At 33.3% G+C, this 27,951-nt stretch overlaps 2 protein-coding genes across 2 annotated transcripts; one reads left to right on the forward strand and one right to left on the reverse strand.

Annotated features, from left to right (window-relative positions):
* Window positions 1-8,371: 8,371 nt before the first annotated feature.
* On the reverse strand, window positions 8,372-9,214 carry LOC107606620 (uncharacterized). Its single transcript, XM_016308660.1, has 2 exons — window positions 9,003-9,214; window positions 8,372-8,903 (listed from the first exon to the last, which is right to left on the reverse strand). The coding sequence occupies exons 1-2, from the start codon at window positions 9,212-9,214 to the stop codon at window positions 8,372-8,374; spliced, it is 744 nt and encodes a 247-aa protein (XP_016164146.1).
* A 12,621-nt stretch (window positions 9,215-21,835) lies between these two features.
* On the forward strand, window positions 21,836-26,615 carry LOC107609161 (coronatine-insensitive protein 1). The gene is made up of 3 exons (XM_016311007.3): window positions 21,836-23,009; window positions 24,363-24,837; window positions 25,531-26,615. Exons 1-3 carry the CDS (start codon window positions 22,474-22,476, stop codon window positions 26,347-26,349), a joined length of 1,830 nt encoding a protein of 609 aa, XP_016166493.1. The 5' UTR covers window positions 21,836-22,473; the 3' UTR covers window positions 26,350-26,615.
* The last annotated feature ends 1,336 nt before the right edge of the window (window positions 26,616-27,951 follow it).

Raw genomic sequence — 27,951 nt, forward strand, 5'->3', positions numbered from 1 at the left:
CCAACTCAGCCCGCAGCTAATGCACCAGGTTTTGTGTCTAGTATGGTGAGTAAAATTGGAGTTAAAAATCTGCAATTGTGTTACTGCACTGTTAGGTTTACTAACATAGCTTTGTTTACTCTTTACATATGCTATCTCCTTTATCATAGGGTGCAGCAAATTCTGGAGCAACAATTTCCCAAAGTGCAAAGGCTAAGCAGCCTATCATTAGACCACATTATCCTGCACCAGTCCAGTCTAGCACTCCACCTCCTATTCTACCACCTAGACCAATTCAAGGCGTCTCAGCAGAAACAATTATAGCGGCATGTAAGGACACTACATCAAGGATATTCCAGTTTATTCCCAATCCTGGGTTCAAGCATCCGAGACAGAAGTGACTGAAGACAAATGATTATGCTTTTTTTGATGTAATAGTTTGGTTTGTATTTTGGTGGTGAGATTTTAAGTTGATGGACCTAAACTTGAAATACTCTTAATTTAGGGATTGATAAGAGATTTGTGTGGATGAATTTTTTTTATTATGTTTCTGCTCATGTAAGGCCGATTTTTTACTGTAGTTTAAGTTGCTACTATCACAGTTATGTTGTTTTTATTAGATTGAACCTGCGATTTGCACCCTATGTTTTGAAGTTTCCACTTGACATTAAAGCAATATATTTGCTGTTATAAGTAATGGTGATGTTGGTTATTTTCCATTATTCATTTGGTGTTATGTATTAATGAACTTATAAGTAATGTCAAAAATCTTGTCAACCCAGGCAAAGAACTTGCAATGAAATAACTTTTCCTATTTCTAGTAGTGTTTTAAATTAATTACAATAATTTGTATTCTATATCATTCAATTAATAGCTGATTGTATATGCTCATAAAGGATAGAGCTTACATCCCATTTTTAACACATAGATAATATGTTAATGCAAAAATACAATAATAACTATGGTTTCAGTAACAAATTCAATGATTATTTGATGCATAGGAATGATTCAAGATCCATGGTCCTAATTGAAATAACATATGCTTATTATCTTTGTTTAAGAAAATATAGTTCTTTACAGCTATGTTTCAACAAATTCCCAAATTTTATTTAACCTGCAAAAGTGTTTGACAGCTTAAAATTATTCAAAAGAATAATGAAATATGTCACTCTAGAAAAAGTGGTACAAAAAACAACATATATAGAGTCAAATTGTTAAGGATTTCATTCATTCATAAGTTTCAATTTACATCACCAGATAACTAACATTTTCAAAAAACCTAAGATCCAACAATACACTTAAACACAACAGCACAACTTACAGCACAAAATACACAAATAAAGTAAACTGTCTTAAACTAACTCTTCTTGCATTTTGTTTTTGGCTTTATATTTTGACACATCTCTATTGCATACACCCTATTTTGTAACCCTATCAATCTATCTTGAAACCCACCAACAATACCCATAAATCATGCAGTTCACTACGTTCTACCACAGCGGACTTCTTAAAGCTGAGATAAAAAAATAGTGTCAACCCAAGCGAAGAACTTGCAATATGGTTGATTTTCCTACAATGAATTCAATTCCTGATTCTGCTCAGAACTATTCTACAAATCCAAAAAATTTGTTATGCAATAATTTTGGTTTCTTACCTTGTACATGGGGTACCCAAAAAACAACCTTTCAGGATTTTCCGTAGTAGTCGACTTGCATATTCTCGCGTGATACCCATAAAAGCAATTCAGGTGTTTTCCCTTTGCGAAGTCGATTTTGCTTAATCCTCTCTCACCCATGCTGTCCTGACTTAGTCTCCCTCGCCGGCGACTAGACGCAACAGAGCTTTCGCCGCTAACGGTCGCTGAAGCATTGGCCATTATAGAATGCAAACAATAGGGCTCTATATGCATGCAAAGGGGGATTCCATCACCAAATGGTGACGGTTGAATGTGGGTGACGGAGGTTGAAGATGAAACAAATGAAATCGAATAATGGCGATGATGTGGGCAATGATATGGGATTTAACGTTGAAAAGGGGTTACATATTCTCTTTGTAAATTGAAGAAGAAATGGTGGGTATTGCGTCTTTTGGTTTTCAAAAAGGGGAATCAGAGAGGATGTAATGGGTCAAACTCTAAAACGACGCAGTTTAAGCTCAGGAACTAATCTATCTTTTTGCTTACGTGGACCACTGACAGCCACGTGTGTCAGTCCAGGACTTCACGTCAGCGTTTTCTATTTGTCATTAACGAAAAAAGATTGTCAGGGATTAATTTGTCTGTCAGAATTAAATTTAGAGAAATTTTTGTGTATTTCAAAAGTTGAGGGACTAAAGTATTTAATTTTAAAAATTTTAAGACTGGTTTAAATAATTACTCAATAAAAAATATCAGTAAAAAAATTGTCAAAATTTATTATTTTTAATTTTATTTAATATATTTTATAATAAATAAATATTAATTAAGATAAATTTAACCTGATTATTTTTTTTCTCACTTGCATTGTCATTATCATTAACTAGAAATTGAAACGGTTTCTCTCTCCATGGACCATATACATCTAACATCTTCGTTTTATAAGTCACCCTTGACGTAAACCTTAATCCATAGTTCATGTACGGTGATAATAGGAATTGCGTCCGTAAAAAATATTTCTTGTTAAGCAGGACTTGGAAAAAAATGAGGTATTTAAAAAGTATAATATAAATGTACAATTTAATTTAAATTTAATTAATCTGTTGGTCTTTATAATTTTTTTAAATTTATAATTTAATTTTTATATATTTTTTAATAGAATTTTTATGCTATTTTTAATTTAATAATTAAGTCTTTTATTATAAAAAAATATTAGAATTAATAAAATATTTTTTTATAAATTAAAATTATCTATAATTAAAAATCTAATTAAATTTTGATCACATATTTTTTAAAAAAATATTCTGTTAATTTAATATTTTTTTTAAACAAAAAAGATCTAATTAAAAAAGTAAAAAAAAATTCAATTAAAAAATTATAAGAATATAATTATAAATTTAATAAAATTATAAAAATTAACAGAATAATTAAATTTTTAATTTATTACAAATATGTGTAATTGATTTTATGATTTGAAATAATAAATATAAAGTTATATAAAGGAAAATTCAATTGTTACTCAAAATTAAAGCCTCTTTCAAATAATTAAAATTATTTACAAGCAGTAATCTTTTTAATTTTATATATATATATGCATGCATCTATTATAAATCAATTATTTAACCTTAATTGTTAACCAAAAAAACAAAAATTAATTTAATCTACATCATCTAAAATTAATTACACTTAACTTTTACTTTATATAGAAATGGATCGTCTCATATTATTATTGTTTTCACATAGTATTATCGGTAATGTTTTATTATATTATTATAAACAAAGATGATTCATTCCCATAATCTCCATCCATTTTAGATCAATTTAAATTTATTATATATTACTAATTTTATAATTAAAATATGTTATATAACTTTTTTATTATAATTAAAATTATTTTTTTTAAATTAAAAAATTCTCCTCTCCTCTCTCTCTTTTTCTATCTCTCTCATTCCTTCACTCACTCTATCTCTCTTATATATCATTATCAATGACTAATTATAAATTTAAGGGTTAAGTATTTTTTTGTCCCTAAGATTTATGGTCAAAATCAAAATCGTCCCCGACCATTTTTTTATTATTATTAAAATCATTCTCAACGTCATAAAACGTTATAAAATCATCCTTTTCACCCTAAAAAAAAAATTTACCTTTACAAAAAGTAAATTAAAAATTTAAAAAATACAAAAAATAAATTATAAAATTAAAAATTAAAAATAAAAAATAAAAAATTAAACTCCATTTTCCATTCCAGATCCCACCATCTCCCTCATCAACAATCAACATCATCTCATCTCTCTCATCTATCCCAAAAAAGACACACACGCAACTGCGCTGCCAGCCTCCCAACTGGTGCCGACGAGCTTCCTTCTGCAGCAAATCGCTGCCTGTCAACTCGCCGGTGATGACGACCACAGCCACCACAAAGAAAGCTCCGAGCGCCGTTGACCAAGTGTCGCACGTTCTCTAAACCTCTTCGCTGGCGACGACAACCACGGCCCCACGAATGGAGTTTCGAGTGCCGTCGTTATCCCGCGCAACCAAAGCTCTCGATCCCAACCCCTTGCCGTCCGTTCCTCCCGACGAAGCAATTGACGGTGTCTCCTCACCGCAGAAGACGACATCAACAACCAGCAAAGGTAGCCCGTCTCTTCGTCGCGTCCAACCACACTCTCCATCAGCCCTAAGCCCCCATGTTTGTATTCTGTTTGTTGTTTCTCTTTTTTTTAAAAAAAAATAATTAATTGAAAGGAACAAACATAAATATATTAATTATTGTTAGTGTTGTTGTTGTTAGCAGAAGAGATATAGTAGTTGATAAAGAAGAAAATTATTGTTATTCTTTTCTGTCTTTTCTTCTATTGTTAATGTTGGTAGTATTTGTGGATTGTGAGAAGGAGTTTGAGTTATGGTTGGTGGTGAGAGAGTGACAGTGGGATGATGGTAGAGGTGTGGGTGACTCGGTACATATGGTGATGGATGGGTGAGATTCAGTGGGTCATTGGTGAGTGGATGAGGTTGAATGGTGGTGGATGATGATGCAGATGAAGGAATGAAGATGAAGTGGTTTGAGGAGAAGGACAATGATGTTGGGAATTGGGAATTTTTTAAAAAAAAAAAAGATAATAATTATTATTTTTAATTTTAAAATTTACTTTTTGTTTACTTTTTTATTTTATAATTTATAATTTTATAAGGTTAAATTTGCTCTTTTAGGGTGAAAATGATGATTTTTTTAACATTTTGTGACGTAAAGGATGATTTTAATAAGAAAAAAAAGGTTGGGAACGATTTTAACTTTGACCTTAAATCTTAGGGAAGAAAAAAATACTTAACCCTGAATTTAACACTTAAAATATACAATATGACATTCTCTAATTACATTTAAATAAATTAAAATTAAAATTAAAATTAAAATATTAAAATTAAAATATAATTATATTATATATTATATTTATATATTACTAACTAATTTAATAACTAAAATATGTCACAGGACACTTTCTTACTAAAATATAGAGAAAATATTTTTCTTTAAAATTAGTAAACTTTCTTCTTACATTTTCCTATCTACCTCTCTCGATCTTTTCTTATGTTTCTCTCTATCCTTCTCACTCTATATATAATTTATAATTTATATTTTTTTATTATAATAAAAATATTTTTTTTAGCTTCCAAAATTAACAAACTCCCTCTTTCATTTTAATTTTCTTTTTTATCTTTCTCTCTTTTCTCTTATTCTCTATTTTTCTCGCTCTACCTTTCTGTTTGACAAAAAATAAAATTAACAATATAATATAATTTAAATAAAAATATTATAATATGTATATTTTTTATTTAATTTTAATTTTTACTAATTATCTTTTTAATTTATATTTTCACTTTTTTCTTTAAATATTTATTACATATAATTTAGAAAAAGTACTAATATTGTGATTAAAAGTTAGAATCAAGATTCAATTATTTAAAAAAAATTGAGTTAATTTTATAACTATCAGTATAAATTTTTTATACTAATATCTAATTATATTTTTATATATAGAGAGAAAAAATATTATTTTTAAATAGCAAACATAAAAATTAATTATTTCTATTTGTGCAATAGACTTAACACGTAATTAAATATAAAAGTATACATGTTAAAATTTTCAAATTTTAGATAACGAATGTTAAAACTAATTATTAGTAAAAAATTAAACTCTTTTGTATGAAAATAATAACTAAAAATTTATTATTTAATTCTTTTTATCTACAGAGATCCTGATCTTTTTAGTCTACGAGAGTAAAAAATTTTTGTCCCTTATGATTTTTTTGTAAAAATAATTTAATGCTATAAATTTTTTGTGTCATAATTTATAATATCAGGATCGACGTAATTTTAAAAAATTTATATTCTCATAATATTATTACCGATAAAAATACTAGTTAAAGGATATAATTATATAAATCCATGGGCAATTTTCTTAATTAAATGGTTTTACTCTCAATATTACGCAAATACATTGTTTCCAAATTCAATACGCAAATACATTGTTTCACGTATCTATATAAACCGCTACTAGCAGTAGCGGTTTACAGGTGTACAGAAACCGCTACAACTAGCCGCGGTTTACGTGCAATAGGGCTAAGTCATAAACCGCTGGTACCAGCCGCGGTTTACGTGGAATATGCATTGGTCATAAACCGCTGTTGCCAGCAGCTGTTTACGTGAATTGGTGTGCGTGCGTAAACCGCTAGAGCCTATAGCGGTTTACGTGTAATTGGCTGCCTATATAAACCGTGGTGGTAGCCGCGGATTATTCATTTGGAGGGGTTGTGAGGTTTTTTAGAGAGAGAAAATTCTAGAGAGAGGTCAGAGCAAGTTGAGAGCGGGTCCGAGGTATCTCAGCGGCGACTTTCGGCGAGTTATCATGGCAGACAGGACCTTGTACCGACTGAACGGTATTGCGCATATTGCCGGTTCTATTGGTGACGAGATTAGTTAATAATTATTTTTTTTAAGGCTTAGTATTTGTTAGTTAGAAAAATGGTATGTAAGGTAGACGAACTAGAATTTATATATTATTCCCTCTAGTTTGAAATTAGGCTTCGCATGCTAGGATGTTAGTTTAATTGGTTTGGGTTAGAGTTTTAAATTTTTCTTGTTAATTTATAAATATGACTAGTTAGCTGAATTTTAAATCCCTTCAATGAATGTTATTCTACATGTTGTTGGTTTAGTTTAGGGAAAGGGACAGTTGACGTTAGTGATTTATTTTAGTTCAGTTAGTGTAATTGTATGATATGAAGTTTTTTATTTTAAAGCTTTATAGTATTTTTATAATTCTGGCTGTTATTTATGCAAGTATGTGTGTTGTTATTTTTACTATCGTAATTAGTTTCTATAATTTGAAGCTTACATATTTTTCGATGGCTTAGTTATATAGGGTTCATAGATTAATTTGTTTACCGGTTCATCATTTGTTGATGGGTTAAGATATTTGTTATTGTTAGATAGGGGAATTTTTTATGGATAGGAGAATTTAATTGGACCCTGTATTTCTTTCATGTTCTGTGTAGTCCACTAGGTGTGTATACAGTGTGAGACGGCAACAGAATATGCTAATGCATGAAAGGATCATCCCATATTTAGAGAGGGCTGGATTGTACCATTTGGCCAGGCTAAACAGCCAATGGTTCTGGTTGGATAAGCCATTGGTTAGCGCGTTCGTTGAGAGGTGGCGTCTTGAGACGCACACGTTCCATATGCCTTTCGGAGAGTGCACAGTGACATTGCAAGACGTGGCATTTCAGCTAGGGCTGCCTGTGGATGGGGAGGCTGTGAGTGGTTGCCTTGGTGAGTTTGAGAAATACATGGAGGGTGGCCGACCAGCTTGGGAGTGGTTTGAGGAACTATTCGGTGAGCAGCCTCCACCGAATAAGGTCAAGCAGATGACAGTACACTTTACATGGTTCCACGAGAGGTTTAGGGTGCTACCACCAGATGCGACCAAGGAGACTGTCCGCATCTACGCACGTGCCTACATCATGATGCTGTTATTGAACTCAGTTATTTGGGGACAAGAGTGCGAACCGGGTACATATATGGTGGTTGCCATTTGTGGCAAACCTTGATGACATGGGGAGGTATAGCTGGGGGTCGGCTGCTTTGACTTGGTTATACCGATGCATGTGTCGGGTGGCGAACAGAAATGTGACTAACCTTGCGGGTCCCCTACAGTTGCTGCAGAGTTGGATATTCTGGCGGTTTTCGACTTTGAGGCCGTCCAGGTTTGAGGTTTTCTCTTTCCCGCTGGCATCCAGGTATGGGTTATGTTTTTTTAATGCTTAAAAATTGATAGGGCGGTTTTTTAAGTTTGTGTCTGATATGATTTACAATTAGGTGGTCTGCATACTTACCTCCGAACGATGGCAAGGAACAGAAGGTCATAAGCTATCGGCTTGCATTGGATCGCTTGACCGCTCGTGATGTAAGTATTATACTAGTTAGGGTTTCATTTCTGGTTTGCTCTCTTGTTGTGACTAGATATATACTTGTTGTGGTAAGTAGTCTCAGAGAAACCCGATAGCTACCCAACGAGAATTTGCCAGTGGGAGTAGTCTCAGCCACTGTATAGTCAAGGTGATGCCTATCAAACACAGTCACGGTGAAGCACCTCGAATCCTTCAGGTTACGCTCAATGGCCTTAACTAGTGCCTGCAAGAATCAGTGCCCGGACCCTAATTGTGCCTCTGCCGTCTGCCCCCGGACAACAAACAACTTCACCAGCCGTTGTGTCTATCAGAGATAACGAGAATACCTTGCTGTGGAGTAACATGTCTTCTAAGATTAGATAGAAAGTATGACCAAGACTCTGCATTTTCCCCCTCCACGAGTGCAAACGCAACAGGCAAAATATTCGAGTTACCATCCTGAGCGATCGCCAACAACAATGTCCCGCCATACTTGCCATAGAGGTGTGTTCCGTCGATGCTTACGAGCAGCTTACAGTGGCGGAATGCCTCAATACATGGAGGGAATGTCCAAAACATGCGATGAAAGTAGACTCTATCTTCATCAACTTGGTCACCTACTCTAACCGGGGAGGTCTTCAGCAGAGCAACGGAACCTTCCATGGTGCATGTGACCCCAAGGATCCATCGAGGCAGATCCGCATACGACTCCTCCCAATCGCCATATATCTGCGATACTTCCTTCTGCTTCGCCAACCACACCTTCCGATAACTAGACCTGAATCCATATGTCGCCTCCGTTGCCTCTTGCAACACCTTAATCGACACCGACGCATCAGCTCTAACCAATGGAAAAATTCTCACACAGATGACATGATAATCAAGCTACTTGTGATCGCTCGATATCGATGTGGCCATACACGTGTGTGGTCCGTTGTACCTCCTAACTTCCCATGTGCTCTTCCTTTTCCGCATGACTATCCGAATCAACCACGTGCACCCGTTACCAAACTCCTTGCATCTCCCTTGGTATTTCAGATTGTTTGACTCCATAACCTTATACTCAACTCCACGCCGGATACTGTAATCTTTTACGCTCAGCACGGCTTCCTCCTTACTCTGGAACGATTGGCCAATCTGAAATTCAGTCATAGGTGTCCCATCATGCATCCCCTGCCCATCGAATGTTGCATCTACATTCTGGTGTTGGCCGATGCTTCCAAGTTGAAAGAAGAGAGGTGGGGAGGATACTCTTGTGTTCCAGAACCGGAACCTCCATGGGTTGTACGTGTACCTCTTGGAATATCATCATCACTGTCCCCACCAATATCGACCGGCTCCTCATCCAAATCATCGTCACACAGCGCATTCTCAACTCGATCCGGACCGGCATCAAATTCAAAATCAGGCACAACAGGAGCCACATATGCATGAACATCCCCAGCATGTTCGGGCTCATGAATCAGAACTGCCGCTGCTACCACAGGCATCGATGTCGAGGCACCACCGGCTATGGTCGACTGAGGATTCGGTGCCGATGCCCCAGAGCTATCCACACCATCTTCCAACTTCGCAAGCAGCTCAGGTACCCTCACCTCCGGAAAACTACGCCTGCAGTGAAACAAGACCTGCAGGTCTTCATCCGACCCTATCACGAAGGTCTCATATCTCACACCAGTTGAAACAACGGCTATTGGAATCTTGTAAAATAACTTTTTTACCCACTTCGTCCCACAGGTACCGAGCTTCCGTAATATGCTTAGCTTAATCTCTGCCAATGTAATCGACGATCTGATAAAAATACTAAGTGGTTCTCTATCTGTGAATTTCACACCATGCCTTTTGCTCTTTTGAATTTTTCCAGAGCAGTGAACCAGAGCCACAAAACTATCCTCCCCCTCCATTTGTGAATAACACTCTACCTCTCCACATTTGGCCCCTCCATGGTTTATATAGGCAGCCCCATTCAGCATCCTCAACGTAAACCGCTATAGGCTCTAGCGGTTTACTATCACACACGCACACACATAAACCGCTGCTGACAGCAGCGGTTTATGACTTAGCCCTATTACACGTAAACTGCGGCTGGTTATAGCAGTTTCTGTACACCTGTAAACCGCTACTGCCAGTAGCAATTTATTTAAATTCATGAAACAATGCAATTGCGTATTGAATTTGAAAACAATATATTTACGTAATATTGAGGTTGAAACAATTTAATTAAATAAATTACCCTAAATCCATCGTTGAAAATTCAAAGATTCAGTCTTTTCCGCTAAAGGAAATATTTTAAGAGCGAGGGGCAATTCATTTGTTTAATTGTTTTAATAAAAATATAGAAATTTCTTAATATCGGTCTCGATGAATTGATATTCTTGGACCACGTCACTTATTGGAATTGATAAATCATTTTCCATCTTCCCTTTCATGCATGTCTCTTGTTTATTACTTCAAATTCAGCAACTTCTCTTACCGATCCTATAGTTGATCACAGCTCCTAGCTAGGCCATTATTGTTCAATTTTGCAATCAATTAATTAGTTAATAGCCAATTTTTTTTATCATGATATTTAATTTAATATTTGTTGAATTTTTTAATAAAATGACTTTTTTAAACAAAATTTACCCTTGGATTATATTTATAAAAATTCATATCAATTTATAATTATTTCAACAATTTTTTTATTCCTTTAAATCTACATATTGTTGAATTATATTTATAAAATTTTATATCAATCTAAAATTTCTTAACAATTTTTATAGTCTCTCCTTAGTAATAATCTCATCGTAGGTTAGGAAAGAAAAGTTTTCTGGCGGCTTTATCCAATCCAATGCATGGCCTAAGAAGAAATTGATAGGAGTATACATAGGACCAAGAAAAAAAGTTTGTGGGCATATGTTTGCTAATAAGTCTAATACTCTATATACAAAATAAAGAAATAAATAAATAAATCCTATATTTTTCCAAATTGTTACATGTCTATTGTGATTTCAGTGACAAAGTCTTTCTTTAAACTCTTGAAGTTTGTTCTATGTAGCCTCCACAATTGGCAATTGCTATTTTTATTTATTTTATTTACGAGTCTCTCTTTCAAGTTTTCAAACCCATGATGGAAGTGGAAAGAGACAGATGCTTGCCAGCAATTACTAATGCGATGGGGGGGATAGATCATTGCCTGGGATTTTTCTTCCACTTAGACAAAATCCTTTTTATTAAAGAAAAAACTAATTCGTTTCATATCAACAATATAAAACCCTATCCTAAACAATCTTATCAATCGAGATAGTTTTTTTAAACAAGAGATCTCAATATAATAAAAGAGAAAATTTAGGACCAGCATTTATGAAAATTAGTAAAGTTAATTTTAGAAAATAAATTAATAAATAATAACTAAATAAAATGAAAGGTAATAAATAATCTTAGTTTATAATCTTAGAATTTTAATGGTTGAAAAAGAGAAGAATTATATACTTTTAATTGACAGATGGTTCATATTGAAAAAATTCACGTATAAATTGAGTTTTTCTTTAATTCATTTCAATCAAGTCATACAGATAGAATAACATAATATTTCTTTGAGTAGTTTTCTTTTTTTGTCAAGAGAGAGTGTTATTGTAGTCTCTTTGTGATAGAGAGAAGTTGTAATTCTCAAAGAAAGTTATTCAATTGTTTTCATATTTTATACAAATTTTGCTGTATCATTTGTCTGGTACCTAACAGTAGTATCAGAGCCTAAGGTTGCTAATTAATATTTTCTTTTTTCCGCTGCGAGTTACCGTCTAAAAAAAATGGCAGCAAAGTATGAAATTCCAAAATTTAGTGGGAGTAATTTTTCCATATGGAAATTGAAGATAAAAGCCATTATGAGAAAGACAATTGCATGACAGCAATTGAAGGTAGACCCACTGGAATTACAGATAAATGGAAGGAGATGGATAATAATGCTGTTACAAACTTACACTTGGCACTAGCTGACTCAATTTTATCAAGTGTAGCAGAGAAAAAGATAGCAAAGGAAATTTGGGATGCTCTCACCAAATTATATGAAGTCAAGTCACTTCACAACAAGATATTCTTGAAGAGAAGACTTTATACTCTTCGAATGACTGAGTCCACATCGACAATGGATCACATCAACAATCTAAATATGCTATTTTCCCAACTCTCATCGTTGGAATATACCATAGCAGAAAACAAACGTGCAGAACTCTTACTTCAAAGTCTACCAGATTCATATGATCAGCTTATCATTAACTTAACTAATAATATTTTGACTGATTGTCTTTCTTTTGATGACATGGATGCTGCGGTTCTTGAAGAAAAATCTAGGCGCAAGAATAAGGAAGATAGATTAGAGAACTCAAAATAAGCAGAGGCTTTGTTGATGACAAGAGGGAGATCAATGGAGCGTGATTCCAGTGGAAGTTAAAGTAGACCAAAGTCACAAAGTAAGAAGCAGGTCAAATGCTACAATTGTGGTAAGAGATGGCACTTCAAGAAAGATTGTTGGAATAAGAAGAGTATAGAGAAGGTTCCAGAAGGATCAAGTTCTCAAGGATGTGTTGTGAGCACCTCTGATGATGGAGAAATCCTGTATGGCAAAGCAACAATTGGTTCTAAAGGCAGCAAACAGCTCACTGATATTTGGATTGTTGATTCAGGAGCAACATGGCATATGACTCCTCTTCGTGATTGATTTTGTACATATGAACCTGTCTTGGAAGGATCGGTGTTTATCGAAAATGATCATGCCTTAGAAATTGTTGGAATGGGTACTGTCAAAATAAAAATGTTTGATGGCTCTATTTGTTCATTTCAAGGGGTAAGACACGTGAAAGTCTTGAAGAAAAATTTGTTATTGATTGGACAATTGGATGAACTTGGTTGTAAGACCCATATTGAAGGTGGGATCTTGAAAGTTGTTAAAGGAGCTCTTGTGGTAATAAAAGTAGAAAAGATTGCAACAAATCTATACATGCTTGTGGGAGATACTTTACAAGAGGCAGAGGCATTAGTTGCTTCAGCAAGCCAAGAAGAAATGACAATGATATGGCATTACAAATTGGGCACATGTCAGAACGAGGATTAAAGATTCTTGTAGAATGTAATCTCATTCCCAGGCTCAAATCGGTAAACTTACCGTTTTGTAAGCACTGCGTTACAAGCAAGCAACATAGATTGACGTTTGGTAGATCAACTGCTCAGAGCAAGCACATATTGGAGTTGATTCATTCTGATGTGTGGGAATCACCAGAGATGTCCCTAGGAGGAGCAAAATATCTTGTATCATTTATTGATGATTACTCTAGGAGGCTATGGGTGTACCCAATCAAGAAGAAGTCAGACATGTTTGCGATGTTCAAAGAATTCAAAGCAAAGTTAGAACTTGAATCTAGAAAGAAGATCAAGTGTTTAAGGACAAATAATGGAGGAGAATATGTCGATGGTGATTTTCTAACATTTTGCAAGCAAGCAGGTATTCAACAGCAATTCACAGTTGCATATACGCCTCAGCAAAATGGTGTAGCAGAGCGAATGAATAGGACTCTCCTAGAAAGAGCACGAGCTATGTTGCAAACTGCAGGCTTGGCCAAGTCTTTTTGGGCAGAAGTTGTTAAAACCGCCTGTTATGTGATAAATCGGTCACTATCAACTGCAATTGGGTTAAAGACACCAACGGAGATGTGGCAAGGTAAGCCACCTAATTATTCTTCTTTACATATATTTGGTTGCCCTGTGTACGTGATGTACAATTCCCAGGAAAGAACAAAGATGGATGCAAAATCTAGAAAATGTATATTTTTGGGTTATGCTGACGGAGTTAAGGGGTATCACCTGTGGAATCCCACTGTCCACAAGATAGTTGTCAGTAGAGATGTGATATTTGCAGAAGATGAATTGCAAAAAGAACAAGAAAATGACAACATTGTTAAAGAGATAACCACTGTTCAAATAGATGAAAAATACAGAGAATGTGATCTTTCTGAAGTAGAACCACAGCATGAAGAACAAGAAGTAGAGGCCAATGACATAGAAGTTCGTCGATCCACCCGACAAAGAAGAACACCATCATGACACTCAAATTATGTTTTGACAAACTATGATGCATATTGTCTTTTGACAGAAGATGGAGAGCCAACAACTTTTATGGAGGCTATGCGCAATCCAGACGCTTCTATGTGGATGACAGCAATGCAAGAAGAAATTGAGGCATTACACAGGAACCATACCTGAAAACTTGTTGAACTTCCAGCAAGTCGAAAAGCCATTAGTAACAAATGGGTTTACAAGATCAAACGAGATAGTAATGATCAGGTGGAACGATATCGTGCAAGATTGGTTGTCAAGGGATATGCTCAGAAAGAAGGTGTTGACTTTAATGAAATATTTTCTCCAGTGGTGAGACTAACTACTATTAGAATAGTTTTGGCTATGTGTGCTGTATTTAATTTACATCTAGAGCAATTAGATGTAAAGACTGTTTTTCTTCGTGGAGAACTTGAAGAATATATATATATGCTCCAATTAGAAGGTTTTGAAGAACAAGGAAAAGAAAACTTAGTTTGCAGGTTAACTAAATCTCTGTACGGTCTAAAGCAGGCGCCAAGGTGTTGGTACAAGAGATTTGATTCTTTCATTATTAGCCTTAGATACAACAGACTTAGTTCAGATCATTGTACCTATTACAAGAGGTCTGGTGATAATGATTTCATCATTCTGTTGTTGTATGTGGATGACATGTTGGTGGTAGGTCCCAAGAAAGATCAAATCCAAGAATTGAAGGCACAGTTCGCTAGGGAGTTTGATATGAAAAATTTGGGACCAGCAAACAAGATTTTAGGGATGCAAATTCACCGAGACAAAAGGGATAGGAAGATTTGGCTATCGCAAAAGAATTATTTGAAGAAGATCTTGCAACGCTTCAATATGCAAGAATGTAAGCCAATTTCAACCCCACTTCCTATGAATTTTAAATTATCCTCAAGTATGTGCTCTAGTAGTGAAGCAGAGAGGATGGAAATGTCTCGAGTGCGGTATGTATCAGCAGTGGGAAGCCTTATGTATGTCATGATCTGTACAAGGCCAGATATTGCTCAAGCAGTTGCGGTGGTAAGTTGATTTATGGCAGATCCGGGTAAAGAGCATTGGAATGCTGTTAAGAGGATCCTGAGATACATCAAAGGGGCCTCGAATGTTGCATTATGTTTTGGAGGATCGGAATTTATTGTCAATGGATATGTTGATTCAGATTTTGCAGGTGATCTTGATAAACGAAAATCTACCACATGATATGTGTTCATGCTTGCAGGAGGAGTTGTGAGCTGGCTATCTAAATTACAGCCTGTTGTAGCTTTATCTACTACAGAAGCTGAATATATGGCAGCTACACAAGCATGCAAGGAAGTTATTTGGATCCAAAGGTTGATGGAAGAACTCGGGCACAAACAACAAAAGATTTCTGTGTATTGTGACAGTCAGAGTGCCTTGCACATTGCAAGGAATCCTGCCTTTCATTCAAGAACAAAACACATTGAAGTACAATATCACTTTATTCAGAAAGTAGTAGAAGAAGGAAGTGTTGATATGCAGAAGATTCACACGAAAGATAACATAGCAGGTGCCATGACAAAATCAATCAACACAGAAAAGTTTGAATGGTGTAAATCCTCATACGGCCTATCGAATACATGAGCAACATGAATTTTAAAATTTATCAAAATTAGCTTTAAGTGGGAGATTGTGAAAGCTAATTTTAGAAAATAAATAAATAAATAATAACTAAATAAAATGAAAGGTAATAAACAATATTAGTTTATAACCTTAGAATTTTAATGGTTGAAAAGAGAAAAATTATATACCTCTAATTGACGGATGGTTCATATTAAAGAAATTCACCTATAAATTGAGTTTTTCTTTAATTCATTTCAATCAAGTCATACAGATAGAATAACATAATATTTATTTGAGTGGTTTTCTCCTTTTGTCAAGAGAGAGTGTTATTATAGTCTCTTTGTGATAAAGAGAAGTTGTAATTCTCAAAGAAAGTTATTCAATTGTTTCCATATTTTATACAAATTTCTAATTTTTCATCTCTATATTTTGCTGTGTCATTTGTTTGGTACCTAACAATATTTTTATTAAAATTTGGCCCGCACTTAACCAACAAAAGAAAAATGAGTAATCCCACACCATTGGATGAAATCTCACACCATTAAAAATACCAATAATAGCTAATTGATGGTTATAAATCACAAAACTTGCTGATCCCTAGCACTCTTTTACAATAAAATATAATATAAAAAAAAAATAGAGACAAACTCAACACTACAAACTCAATCGTTAAGGTTTTTTCTAATAGAAAATATTTATGGCCATTAAATTTATTAAATTAGCATGATCGGCTATTTTTCTTAATTCTTTGACTTTTACTTTTTTAATCTATTCTTTAATCTTTTTTCTGATTTTTTTTATTTTTTTAGTCTATTTTCTTAGTAACATAACAATAATATCGATACTAGTAAAGAAATAGTACGCAGAAAGAATATAATTTGAGATTCATAAAAAATATATTGCCCAAGATATTTATGTCTGTATAAATAGTTTGATTGAAAGAATTTTTGCAGACAAACTATTCTCGCTGAAAACTATTCAACACTCAAGGCAATTTGGAAGATCTGGAGAGATTTGATACAATGAAAAAAAGAGGTAACATATTTCAATTTTTTCTTGATCATTATATGGATGTTAAGCAGATTGAGAGAGGGTCTCCTTAATTGATTAAGGATTATATCATCCACATTCAAAGATAGACAGAGAAACATAATACAGAAGAGAATCCTATACCAAGCTTCCCAACATGGATTCAGTTCTGGGACTATTGGAGATTCAAGACTCTGGCGGTGGATAGGAGGATAGGCGAGAATATTGGAAGAGTTATAGATGTGGGGTTTTTTTTTTATGTTAGGAAAAATCAGTCAGTTAAGACTCAAGTAGAGATTAATGGTGATGAAAAAATTCGTGATTGTTTCAAAATCATAAGGCTTGATAATAAGATGTTGGAGATAGCTGCTCGATACGAAATGATAGGTGTTGTATATACTTATTGTGCTTCCCTTGGTCATGAATCAAAACATTGCAATCAGTTGTTGGATAACTCACTCAAAGGCAATCTTCAGCAGAACTTGGTGGGAGATTGGATCAAAGCCGACTAGGTAGGTGCTAGGGTGATGATGAAGGACATGTGCTCTAAGACTAATTCTAAATGGTACCTGATCCAAATCGGTACACTAATCCTAAATGGTACCTGAGAGAGAGAGAAATAAATACTAAATCGGTACTCGAAAGATTTAGACACTGATAAAATGGTAATTGATCTTTGTTATTAACAAAATAATTCTCGAAAGATTTTAAAATTTGACAAAAGTGACCATCCATCAATTGAGTTACCTGGAGTAACGGTTTAACAGTGACGTGTCAATTAACAATTATCATAATTACAAATGTGGATAATTTTTTTTTATATGGAAAAAATATTGATGTTTTGTTAGAAATGAGATTATTTGGTATAATTACAGATTTACAGATGGGTGAATTTTGGAGGTGAGGAGTCAACACGTGGGGGGAGGGGCGTGTTAGACACTTGGCAACATCCCAGCCAACACGTGGGGGGCATGTTGAAATACGTAGGGGGCGTGTTAAATATTTCCACAATACTGTAATACACTTCAAATGTCAATATTCAAATAAAACACCATCTCCACTTCCATATTAAAAATAATTTCTGTACAAATGTTATCCACTTTTAATTTTTATAATTTTAAAAATACCCTAATTCAATTTTCTAAAATCATAATCCATTTTTTCTCTTATTCTACCTCACTACTACCACCTCTTGCACCACCCACCATTCTCACTAACTCCATCTCCAAATCACATTCACCTCTCTCTTTACCTCTTTTTTCTTCACAATCTTCCTCTTTCTCACCTAACTCTGAACTATTTTCTCTAGTGTTGACAACATTTGCAATCGTGTGAGAGAATAAAGAATGAAATCAAAAGATCCAAGCGAGAAGGCGCGGATTTGGAGACTAAAGTTTAAGCCCTTATTCTGTTGTTTGCAAGATTCATCAGCTATAGCTACTTCTCCTCCTCTTCTTCCTCTTTCTCCTCCTCCCATGGATCTGAAGCACAAGATTCAACTTCCAATTCTATCGCTGACAAGTTCCTTTTTCCTCTTCTCCAATGAACTCTTTTTTTCTCCTTTGATTTTTTTCTCTCTTCTATTTTCTCATCTATCCCACTACTTTATGTTTTTTTTTTTCTTTCTCAGTTGTCCCTCTCTTCTTCTCTTTATTTCTCCTTTTCTATCTTTATATTTGTTTTTTTTTTATTTTAAACAAAATGCATACTGTTGTTGTTGAACTTTGTAAATGTTATTATTGTTAATGACTTATTATTGTAGTTGAATAGTGTAAATATTGGATTATGGAAAAGAGTTTATAGTAAGGTGAGGTGAGGAAGAGGAAGATTGCGAAGAAAAAAGAAATAAAGAAAAAGTGAATGTAATTTGGAGATAGGATTAATAGAGTGGGGACTAGGAAATGGTAATAGTGAGGTAGAAGAAGAGAAAAAAGGGATTAAAATTTTTAAAAAAATTGGAATTGAGATGTTTTTAAAATTAAAAATGAATAATTTTTGTAATTATGATCATTATTAACTGACACATCATTCCTAAATCGTAACTCGAGTTAACTCAATTGATGGCTGATTACTTTTTTTTAATTTTAAAATCTTTTAGGAATTATTTTGTTAATAATAAAGATTAGGTATTATTTTATCAGCGCCAAAATCTTTCCGATATTGATTTAGTATTTACCTATATATATATATATATTTAAAATAAGATAAATATATTAATGGTTGTTGGGCCTAATTACTATTTGGCACATGTGCCAATCAAAATATTTGTTTCTCTTTCTGTTTTTCTGCCCAAAGATAACCTCTTTTAGTAATTTTCTCAAGAGGATGAACCAGGTACCCTTTTCAACATATGGTGGATAAATCTAATCATCTTGCCACCACTGAGTGTAATCATTTTGTTCAATTTCAGTTTGTTTCAGTTCGGTATCTTTTATCAGAGCCTTGAAATCCTCAATTATTCCTCTTTAAAATATCCTCTTCCCTTCCAACGATCCTTTTCATGGTAGCTATATATAGTATCTTCTAGTTTATGAAAATGATTTCTAAAACTAATTCTTATTTGAAAGGATAGTTTTAAATGTATATGCAAGTGGATTCGGAAAAATTTATTGAAAATACGTTTGTATTTTTAAAGATATAAATAAATTATGTATTTGTATTTTTAGTTTTAGTTTTTAAAAATTAAAAGTGTTTATGAAATATTTTTAAAATTTATTAGTTTTTTAAAATTAAAATATTTTTAGAAGTATTATTTTAAAAGTATCTATGAGATCTTTCTAAATTAAGTTTGTATTCTTACACTTTTATTACATTTATATTTAGTAAATTTATTTTAAATTTTAAAAGTAATGTTATTAAATATAATTGTTGCAACTTATGCTTATTAAAACTTATTTTTATTTTATTTATCAAATTGTTATAATTTTGAAAATTATCTTTGAAAAACTACTTAAGAAAGATGAACAACTTATTCATCCTTATTATAATAATAATAATTTTTTTTATATATATTTGTCGGTGTAAAAATAAATTATAAGCGTCTGATGCATATTCATGCATCACACTCAAAATTATGTAAATTAATCTAGTTAATTAGCTGATAATAATTAATTTAAATTATTTTATAATATTAATGCATGTATCAAAATTAATTTTATATTTTAGCAATTAGTTTTTTTAAGAATCAAAATTAAAGTTACATTCCACTCATAAAATGTCAAAAGTTGTTTATTTTAATCCAATTTTGTAATTTTACCCAGCACTGCTTACAGTGTATCAAACCAAAATATTAAAAAAAAGAGGGAAAAATGCTGTAATAAACAAGTTGCTGAACGTATTTGGGTGGGTTCCTTTTTTAATTCTTTTTAACATAATTTTATTTTTAAAAATTAAAAAAATAAAAAAGTTTTATATTTAGATATTTCATATAAAAATATTTTTTTATCTATCAACTATGTTTGGATACAACAATATAAAAATATTTATTTATTTATTTATTATTTAAAAATATCTGTCTTTAATTTTAAAATATTGTTTTTTTGAAAAATATAAGAATTGTAGCCTTTTTAAAAATATATATTTTTAAATTTTTTAGTATTTTTATTTACATTAAAATTTATAAATTATTATTTTTTATTAATTTTTTTAACATTTAATAGCATCTAAAGATACGCCCTATTGTGGTTAGTATTAACTTGGGATTTGAGGATTAGGAGATTTGAGAATGAATTAGATTCCAAAAAGGGTGGACTTATTAGATGGAGAGAGGAAATGGAGAGACATATAAATATTATCCTAAGTATGGAGTCCAATTGTAAAAATTAGGAATATTATATACAGGGATGAAGTTGTTTTTATTTTATATATAAATACGACGAGAATATGACCGCAAATAGCAAGCTAAGGCTTGAATTTGGAAAGCCCGCAATTATTGATTAGAATGGAATTGGGGTTTTGTAGTGGTTAATTTTCCTTCCATGATAAATGTTTAGGTGTTTAATGATTCAAAAGCATTAAAAAAAGATTGTACTATGATGAGATTTGAAAGAAAATAATGTTTAAACATTAAAATATCTTAAAGAAAAAAGTAATATATATATATTCGTGGAGCAATCTAATCCTTGAAAATTAGAAAGGAAAATTTAGTTCTGGTGTAATATTTAAAAGAGTTTTATATTAATATATAATTAGTCACCAAAAAAAAATATTAATATATAATTATTTGTTGTGTTTACATATAAATAAGATTTTTTTTTCCTTTGAAAAAATAGATATTCATGAATTATTGTCTTTTATGATTATAGCACATATATAAAACTAGAGAAAATATAAGGAGTCAATGAAATATTTGTACAATATGTATAATGGAGGTTTAGAGATGTCCGATTCAATATTAGAGATATAATCATTAGTGTTATCTTTTTTCATCGGCTAAAATTTTTGGAATAAGTGATATCATGATATGGTATCAGAACTAACCCCAAAATCAACTTAAACTTTTAGGATGAATGGTTTCATAACATAAAATATTTATTATCCCTAGTATCTTGTACAAATATTCTATTGGCTCCTTAGAAGGACTCATAAAATTATTAAAATTATTATGTAGATATAGATCAAACTATAACGAAAAATACGTTGTCTTGATATAAATGTTACTTTTAGTATATATTAAAAAATGTATTTAAATATTTGTAATGGTCAAACTACATTAGTGTTATAAAATATTTATTCGTCTAAATTTGTCAATTATTTTATAATACTAAAAAGATTTCAAAAAAACTCTGAAATAGTACTAATTGGACAAAAAAATCATATTAAATAAAATAATTCAAAAAAAAAAAAGAGATAATAAATTTAATAATACACCATTAAAAATATTTCTTTATATTAACAATAAATAAGAATTAAACTAAAATAACATCATCTTAATAGTAATAATAATAATAGAAGAAGAATGTAGCTTAGCACACACATGATGATTCACCATAGCGGAGAAAACTAACTAATTACAAGTCTTCTAGATGATTACATAGAGTGTTACTTTTACAGAGGGAGTTAAGTGTTGTTGCTAGAAGTTAGAAGCTGGGAGTTGGGATATTTGTCGTTATTGTGTTTACGCAGTACTCCAAATTTTCCTTGGGCTTTTATCTCTCACCTCACTCCGTTAAATCCTTCGATATCCCAAATTTGTTACCTAATAAATGTACTGTACCACTCACTTCACTAATCCCTTCCTTCTTTTCCTTCACAACCTCCGATCTAATCCCCTCTCCATTGTCAGACAACACTTCCCAACTCTCAATCTCCACCGTCCCTTCTCCAATCTCTTCTTCTTCTCCGATTCCCCACCTCGTCCCCTTTCCTCTTCTTCAACCCTAAAAACTCACCCTTTCATTATCTCTCCTCCTCCTTCCACGTCCTAAACCCATTTTTGCGGCGCTCCATTCCCACGCTTCCACGCTTCACCACGTGTCAACTTCACCTTCTCAAGAGGTTTAAGTTTCAACTGTTTCAACCTCCCCCGTAGCTCAATAACACAACCAAAGCATTAAATTTAAAAAAAAAAAAACAGAATAGAAAAATCGTGTGAATCCCCTGAGCTTTTTGTTTTTTGTTTTTTTTTTTTTAATTTCTTTCCACCCGACACCGATCTGCATCCAATAAGTCGAGATCTTCCAACACGTTAGAAAATTGGCCGTCCACGCTTGATGGCGTCGATGGAGGAAGACGGCGGCGGCGGCGGCGGCGGCGGCGGAGGGAGCAACAAGAAGAGGATGGAGGCGATGATAAGTACGAGGCTGTCGGACGTGGTGTTGGACATAGTGATGCCGTACATCCACGACCCGAAGGACCGCGACGCCGTGTCGCAGGTGTGCCGGCGGTGGTACGAGCTGGACTCACTGACTCGGAAGCACGTGACCATCGCGCTCTGCTACACCACGTCACCGGACAGGCTCCGCCGCCGCTTCCCCCACTTGGAGTCCCTGAAGCTCAAAGGAAAGCCACGCGCCGCCATGTTCAACCTCATACCTGAGGATTGGGGCGGTTTCGTTACTCCTTGGGTTAAAGAGATCTCTCACTACTTCGATTGCCTTAAGAGCCTTCACTTTCGACGAATGATCGTTAGGGATATGGATCTTGAGCTTCTTGCTCGTTCCAGAGGCCATGTTCTTCAAGCTCTTAAGCTTGATAAGTGTTCTGGCTTCTCCACTGATGGACTCTACTATATTGCCAGATTTTGCAGGTAATAACTAACTAACTATCTAATTAATCCTTTTCTTTAATTTAATTTTGTTCTTAATAATGAAAATTATGGTAACTACCACTTGCGGTTTGTGGACTGGTTTTGAGGATTTGAGCTTCATTTAATGTTTACTGTTAATGAATGCAGTTTTTTAATCTCTAACTTTCTATTAAGGAGTGTCTGGATTAAGGAACTAAACAAGGAAAAAGTAGTACTAATTTTATTTTATATTATAATAATTGCATGAATGTAATAGTTTAAAAGGAAATAACTTTTTGTTTGATTCTTCTTCTAATTGGAAACTGTTAATGTTATGTTGCACTTGGAATTAGTATTGTTTTATTTTTATTGTCCTATTCTTTGTAATAGTGCCCCACTTCACTACATTACATTTTCCATTTCTGATGAATATGGTTTAGATAATGATTATGTACGGGCTCATCTTGTGGTAGACATACATTGCCTTTGAAATTCGGTTCTAGTCTTGATGATATATGTCTCTGCAAATTACTTTAGTGAACCTTGATAATTTGCCAAGAGATTAAATTGTTGGAGGTCCAAATCCCGTTAATCTATACACAAGTTTAGTGATTCATCATTCATGATTTGGGGGGGCTAAAGAAGATGGAATTTCCTCATAAATTTAGTGATTCATCATTTGAATTCTTAGATATGACATTGCGTGATACCTTACGTTTCATTTTAATAAATAAAAAACTAACTTACTTGATCCCTTTGTCTTTTTCTATCATCTCTAAGTGTTGGAGGCCGTCTTGTATGATTTTGATTTTGAATTAGTCTTCTCGGTTGTATATAGTATAAATATTTTTTCTTACAACACTGGTTTGTGTAAGATCTTATGACGTGATACGTATCTATGTAAATGTCCAAGTCAGCGAGAGAATTTAGTAAATGATTGAGTTAATATAAATCAACTTCCATATTAGTATTATAAAATGTGTAATCACTTTTGTCCCTCATTTTTTCCCCACAGTCACTTTACAGGCTTTTTTTTACTTTCTTTTCTTTTTTATTTTCTTATTAAACGTGTTTCTGCCCTTAATTACTGGTTAAATTTTTGTGCTGATATAAAGCTTTAGTTTACTTTGTTTTATCCATGAAAAATGTTGAAAGGCTAGTCTTTGTATCTCCATCTATATGTCAAAATGGTATGCAAGTTGATCATTGAATGGGAAATGTATATATAATGTTCAAAATTTTCAAGTCATGTAGAGGTTTTATAAGTCTGTCATTTCCATTCTAAGAATCTTAGATATGATATTTTTCCAACTTGATGATCTACAAACTTTTTGATTAATGCAGTTCTGATTGTGAATTAATAATTTATGGCAGGAATTTGAGAATCTTGTTTTTGGAGGAAAGCGCAGTAGTTGAGAACGATGGTGAATGGCTCCATCAGCTTGCTCTAAACAACACAGTTCTTGAGTCCCTCAATTATTACTTGACGGATATTAACAACCATGTTAGGATTCAGGACCTTGAGCTCATAGCCAGAAACTGCCCCAACTTAGCCTCTGTGAAGATCACTGATTCTGAAATCATGGATCTTGTCAACTTCTTCAGATATGCATCGTCACTCGAAGAATTCTCAGGGGGCACCTACAATGAGCCACCGGAGAGGTACAATGCCGTGGTGTTGCCAGCAAGGTTAAGCCGATTGGGTTTGACATACATTGGAAGTGATGAATTGCCGATTGTGTTCCCTTACGCCACACGACTCAAGAAATTGGACCTTCTATATGCATTGCTGGACACAGAGGATCACTGTAATTTAATTCAAAGGTGCCCCAACTTGGAAGTCTTAGAGGTTAGTTTCCAGAACCTTTTTGTTTCAAGTTTTGTTAGCACTTCAAATCCTTGCAATGACTGTTTTCATCTTTGTTCTTATAATTTCTTTTAGTCTAAGCTTCTAAATTTTAGCTGTCTTGTGTAAGTCTATTAGGAAGCATAGTCATTTACAAATTACAAGTATTTTTATATATTGCTCAATGAGCATGGTTTGATCTTATGGACTCTGTCTAATCTTTATTCTTTTAACGACAATAACCAAATTCCTGTACCCTGTTTGCAATATTAATTACAAAATTTATCACTGTATTTTGACCATGTTCTCTTCTTTCAGGACTATGTTAAGATTTGATTTTCACTATTTTTCTTCATAAAATCTTGAAAATACGAAACAGGATAAACATAAGATGGTATTTTTGCAACTAAAAAGAAACAAAAAAGAAAGTTAATCCTTCTTTATTGTGAACTTTATTCTTACTCAAAAAAAGATGTTCAAAAAATAAGTTTCAGAATGATATAACATAATTAGTCGTCTTTGGATAAGTGACTAGATCTTACAATTACATTTAATTCGACCACCATCATATATCTGGTGGAAAACTGGTATTAATATATTGTTGTCTGCATGGCATTATTATTTGTTATAGTTTAGTAACAGGTTTATAATTGAAATATTCATTTTATGAGCCTACAATTTTTCCTTTATGGGCAGTCAAGGAATGTAATTGGGGACAGAGGATTAGAAGTACTTGCCAGCAGTTGCAAGAAGCTAAAAAGGCTAAGAATCGAAAGAGGTGACGATGATCAAGGAATGGCTGAAGAAGCAGGCGTAGTTTCCCAGAGAGGACTAACTGCTTTGTCACAAGGCTGCCCCGAACTTGAATACATGGCTGTTTATGTATCTGACATCACAAACGCGTGTTTGGAACACATAGGCACCCACCTCAGAAACCTCTGCGATTTTCGCCTCGTCTTGCTCGACCGAGAGGAGAAGATCACTGATTTGCCCCTTGACAATGGGGTGAGGGCATTGCTAAGAGGTTGCAACAGACTGAGAAGATTCGCATTGTACCTTAGACCAGGTGGCCTCACTGACGTGGGGCTCGGTTACATAGGGCAATATAGCCCGAATGTTAGATGGATGTTACTCGGCTACGTTGGTGAAACCGATAGAGGACTCTTGGAGTTCTCAAAGGGTTGTCCAAGCCTTCAGAAGCTTGAGATGAGAGGGTGTTCATTTTTCAGTGAGTATGCATTGGCTATTGCAGCGACACGGTTGACTTCTCTGAGGTACCTTTGGGTGCAAGGCTATGGAGCGTCTCGTTCGGGGCGTGATCTTCTGGCAATGGCTAGACCATTTTGGAACATCGAGTTGATCCCTTCGAGGCGTGTGGCCATGAATGACAATGCTGAGGTCGAGCATCCAGCTCACATTCTTGCATACTACTCCCTTGCTGGACCGAGAAAAGATTTTCCAGATACTGTTATACCTTTGGATCCAGCAGCATATGTTAGAGATGAAGACAATTAGATATCTGTATATAACAACAACTTTTCTTTTTTGGAATCCTTTTGAAAGTCTCTGTTTGTAAGTTGGTTGTATTGTTTTTTTTAGTTTAGATGGTTTTCCCCCCTTCAAATTTTCTATGCAATTTGTAGCCGTAGCGTAATTATGTAATAAGCTGTGTTTTTTCTGTTGTAATTCAGAAAAAAAATGGTTCTACTTCCAAACTCTTGTTCTCTTTCCAATGATGAGCATGCACAATTTTGTGAATATAAAAAGCGAGGATTGGTTTCTCTTTGTTGTTTCTACATACCTTGACATGCAAGCAAATTCATTGTCAATTTTATTGTGATCCCCGTTGATTTACAAAACCATATATTGATCTCTGCCAAAATTTGAGTAATGTTAGGTGTGAGATTCTTCTTTGTAAATATGTGACATAAAATGTTTTTCAAAAATACTAGTTACACACAAAAAATCAATTATCATATATATATATATATATATTAACTTATTTTTAATGCAAATTTTGTATTTTAATATGCATTTATTGTGGTCTAAAACTATTCAGAGTGGGATTTGAAGGATAGAATGGAAAACCACCAATCAACTGTCGTCTTGGAATGATAAAGTTAGTTTGAATTTAGGAAATACAAGGATCAGAATTAGAAAATATTTTTAAGGGCTCTTGTTCTGTTCCCATCATTTATAATCTTCTGTTGTTAGATTAGTGGGAGAATTTTCAGTTGCTGGTGTTACGCCATACTAATATTCTATACAAATTATTGATTTGATAATTGATTTTTTTTATAGGTAATATGATTGAATATAATTTTAGGAAAAGTATAGGTAATTTACAATATTCTTGAACAATATGTGAATAATGTGAATTAATAGGGTTAAAAGAGTAAATTAATCTTAAATTTAATTAGTAGTATTAAATTAGGATGTAGTGTATTTTTTATGATTGGTGGTTGTTTATGTTATTCAAGATGATCATTATTTACCTAGCACTCTCCATAATTTTAATAGTTATAACATTAATATCTTCTAAAAAAAGTTTTAACGAGATTGGTTTTGTTAAGATAAATAGAAAATGAAATTATTTAAAAAAATAATATAATTTGACATGAAGTACAGGAAAAGAAAATTCAAGAAGTCTTCCAAACAAACTATTAGAGATAATCAAGGGACCGAAGATTGTTTTAGTTGATTAAGCACGATTAAACTAAATAATATATTTGTTTTCATTTTTCATATAACAAGTTGTTAAGGAAAGATTGGCTAACGGCTGTGGAAGCATGAGATTGATTTTGTTTGTCTTAATTGTATAGGGTACCATCAGCTAGTAGCTAGAGGTGACATCATCATCATGGGAGACTAAATAGCCAAATATTTTTAGTGCCCCAGTTTGAAATTAACATAAGGTCTCACAAATCGCCATTATATAACCCACTTGTCACGCTCATCTCCTGAAATTATATCTTTTTTTTATTATTTTGGTGGTAACACCCTTGTAATTGCGGTGCTGTCAATGTTGTCGCCACTCCACCATGAAATGTCACCGATCACTATTCAATACTTGTGTTGATAATGATGTTCTTGTCAAATATATATATATACCCTTTA

Source organism: Arachis ipaensis, chromosome B7, assembly GCF_059453495.1.
Source record: "Arachis ipaensis isolate K30076 ecotype BB chromosome B7, ASM5945349v1, whole genome shotgun sequence".
NCBI lineage: Eukaryota > Viridiplantae > Streptophyta > Magnoliopsida > Fabales > Fabaceae > Arachis > Arachis ipaensis.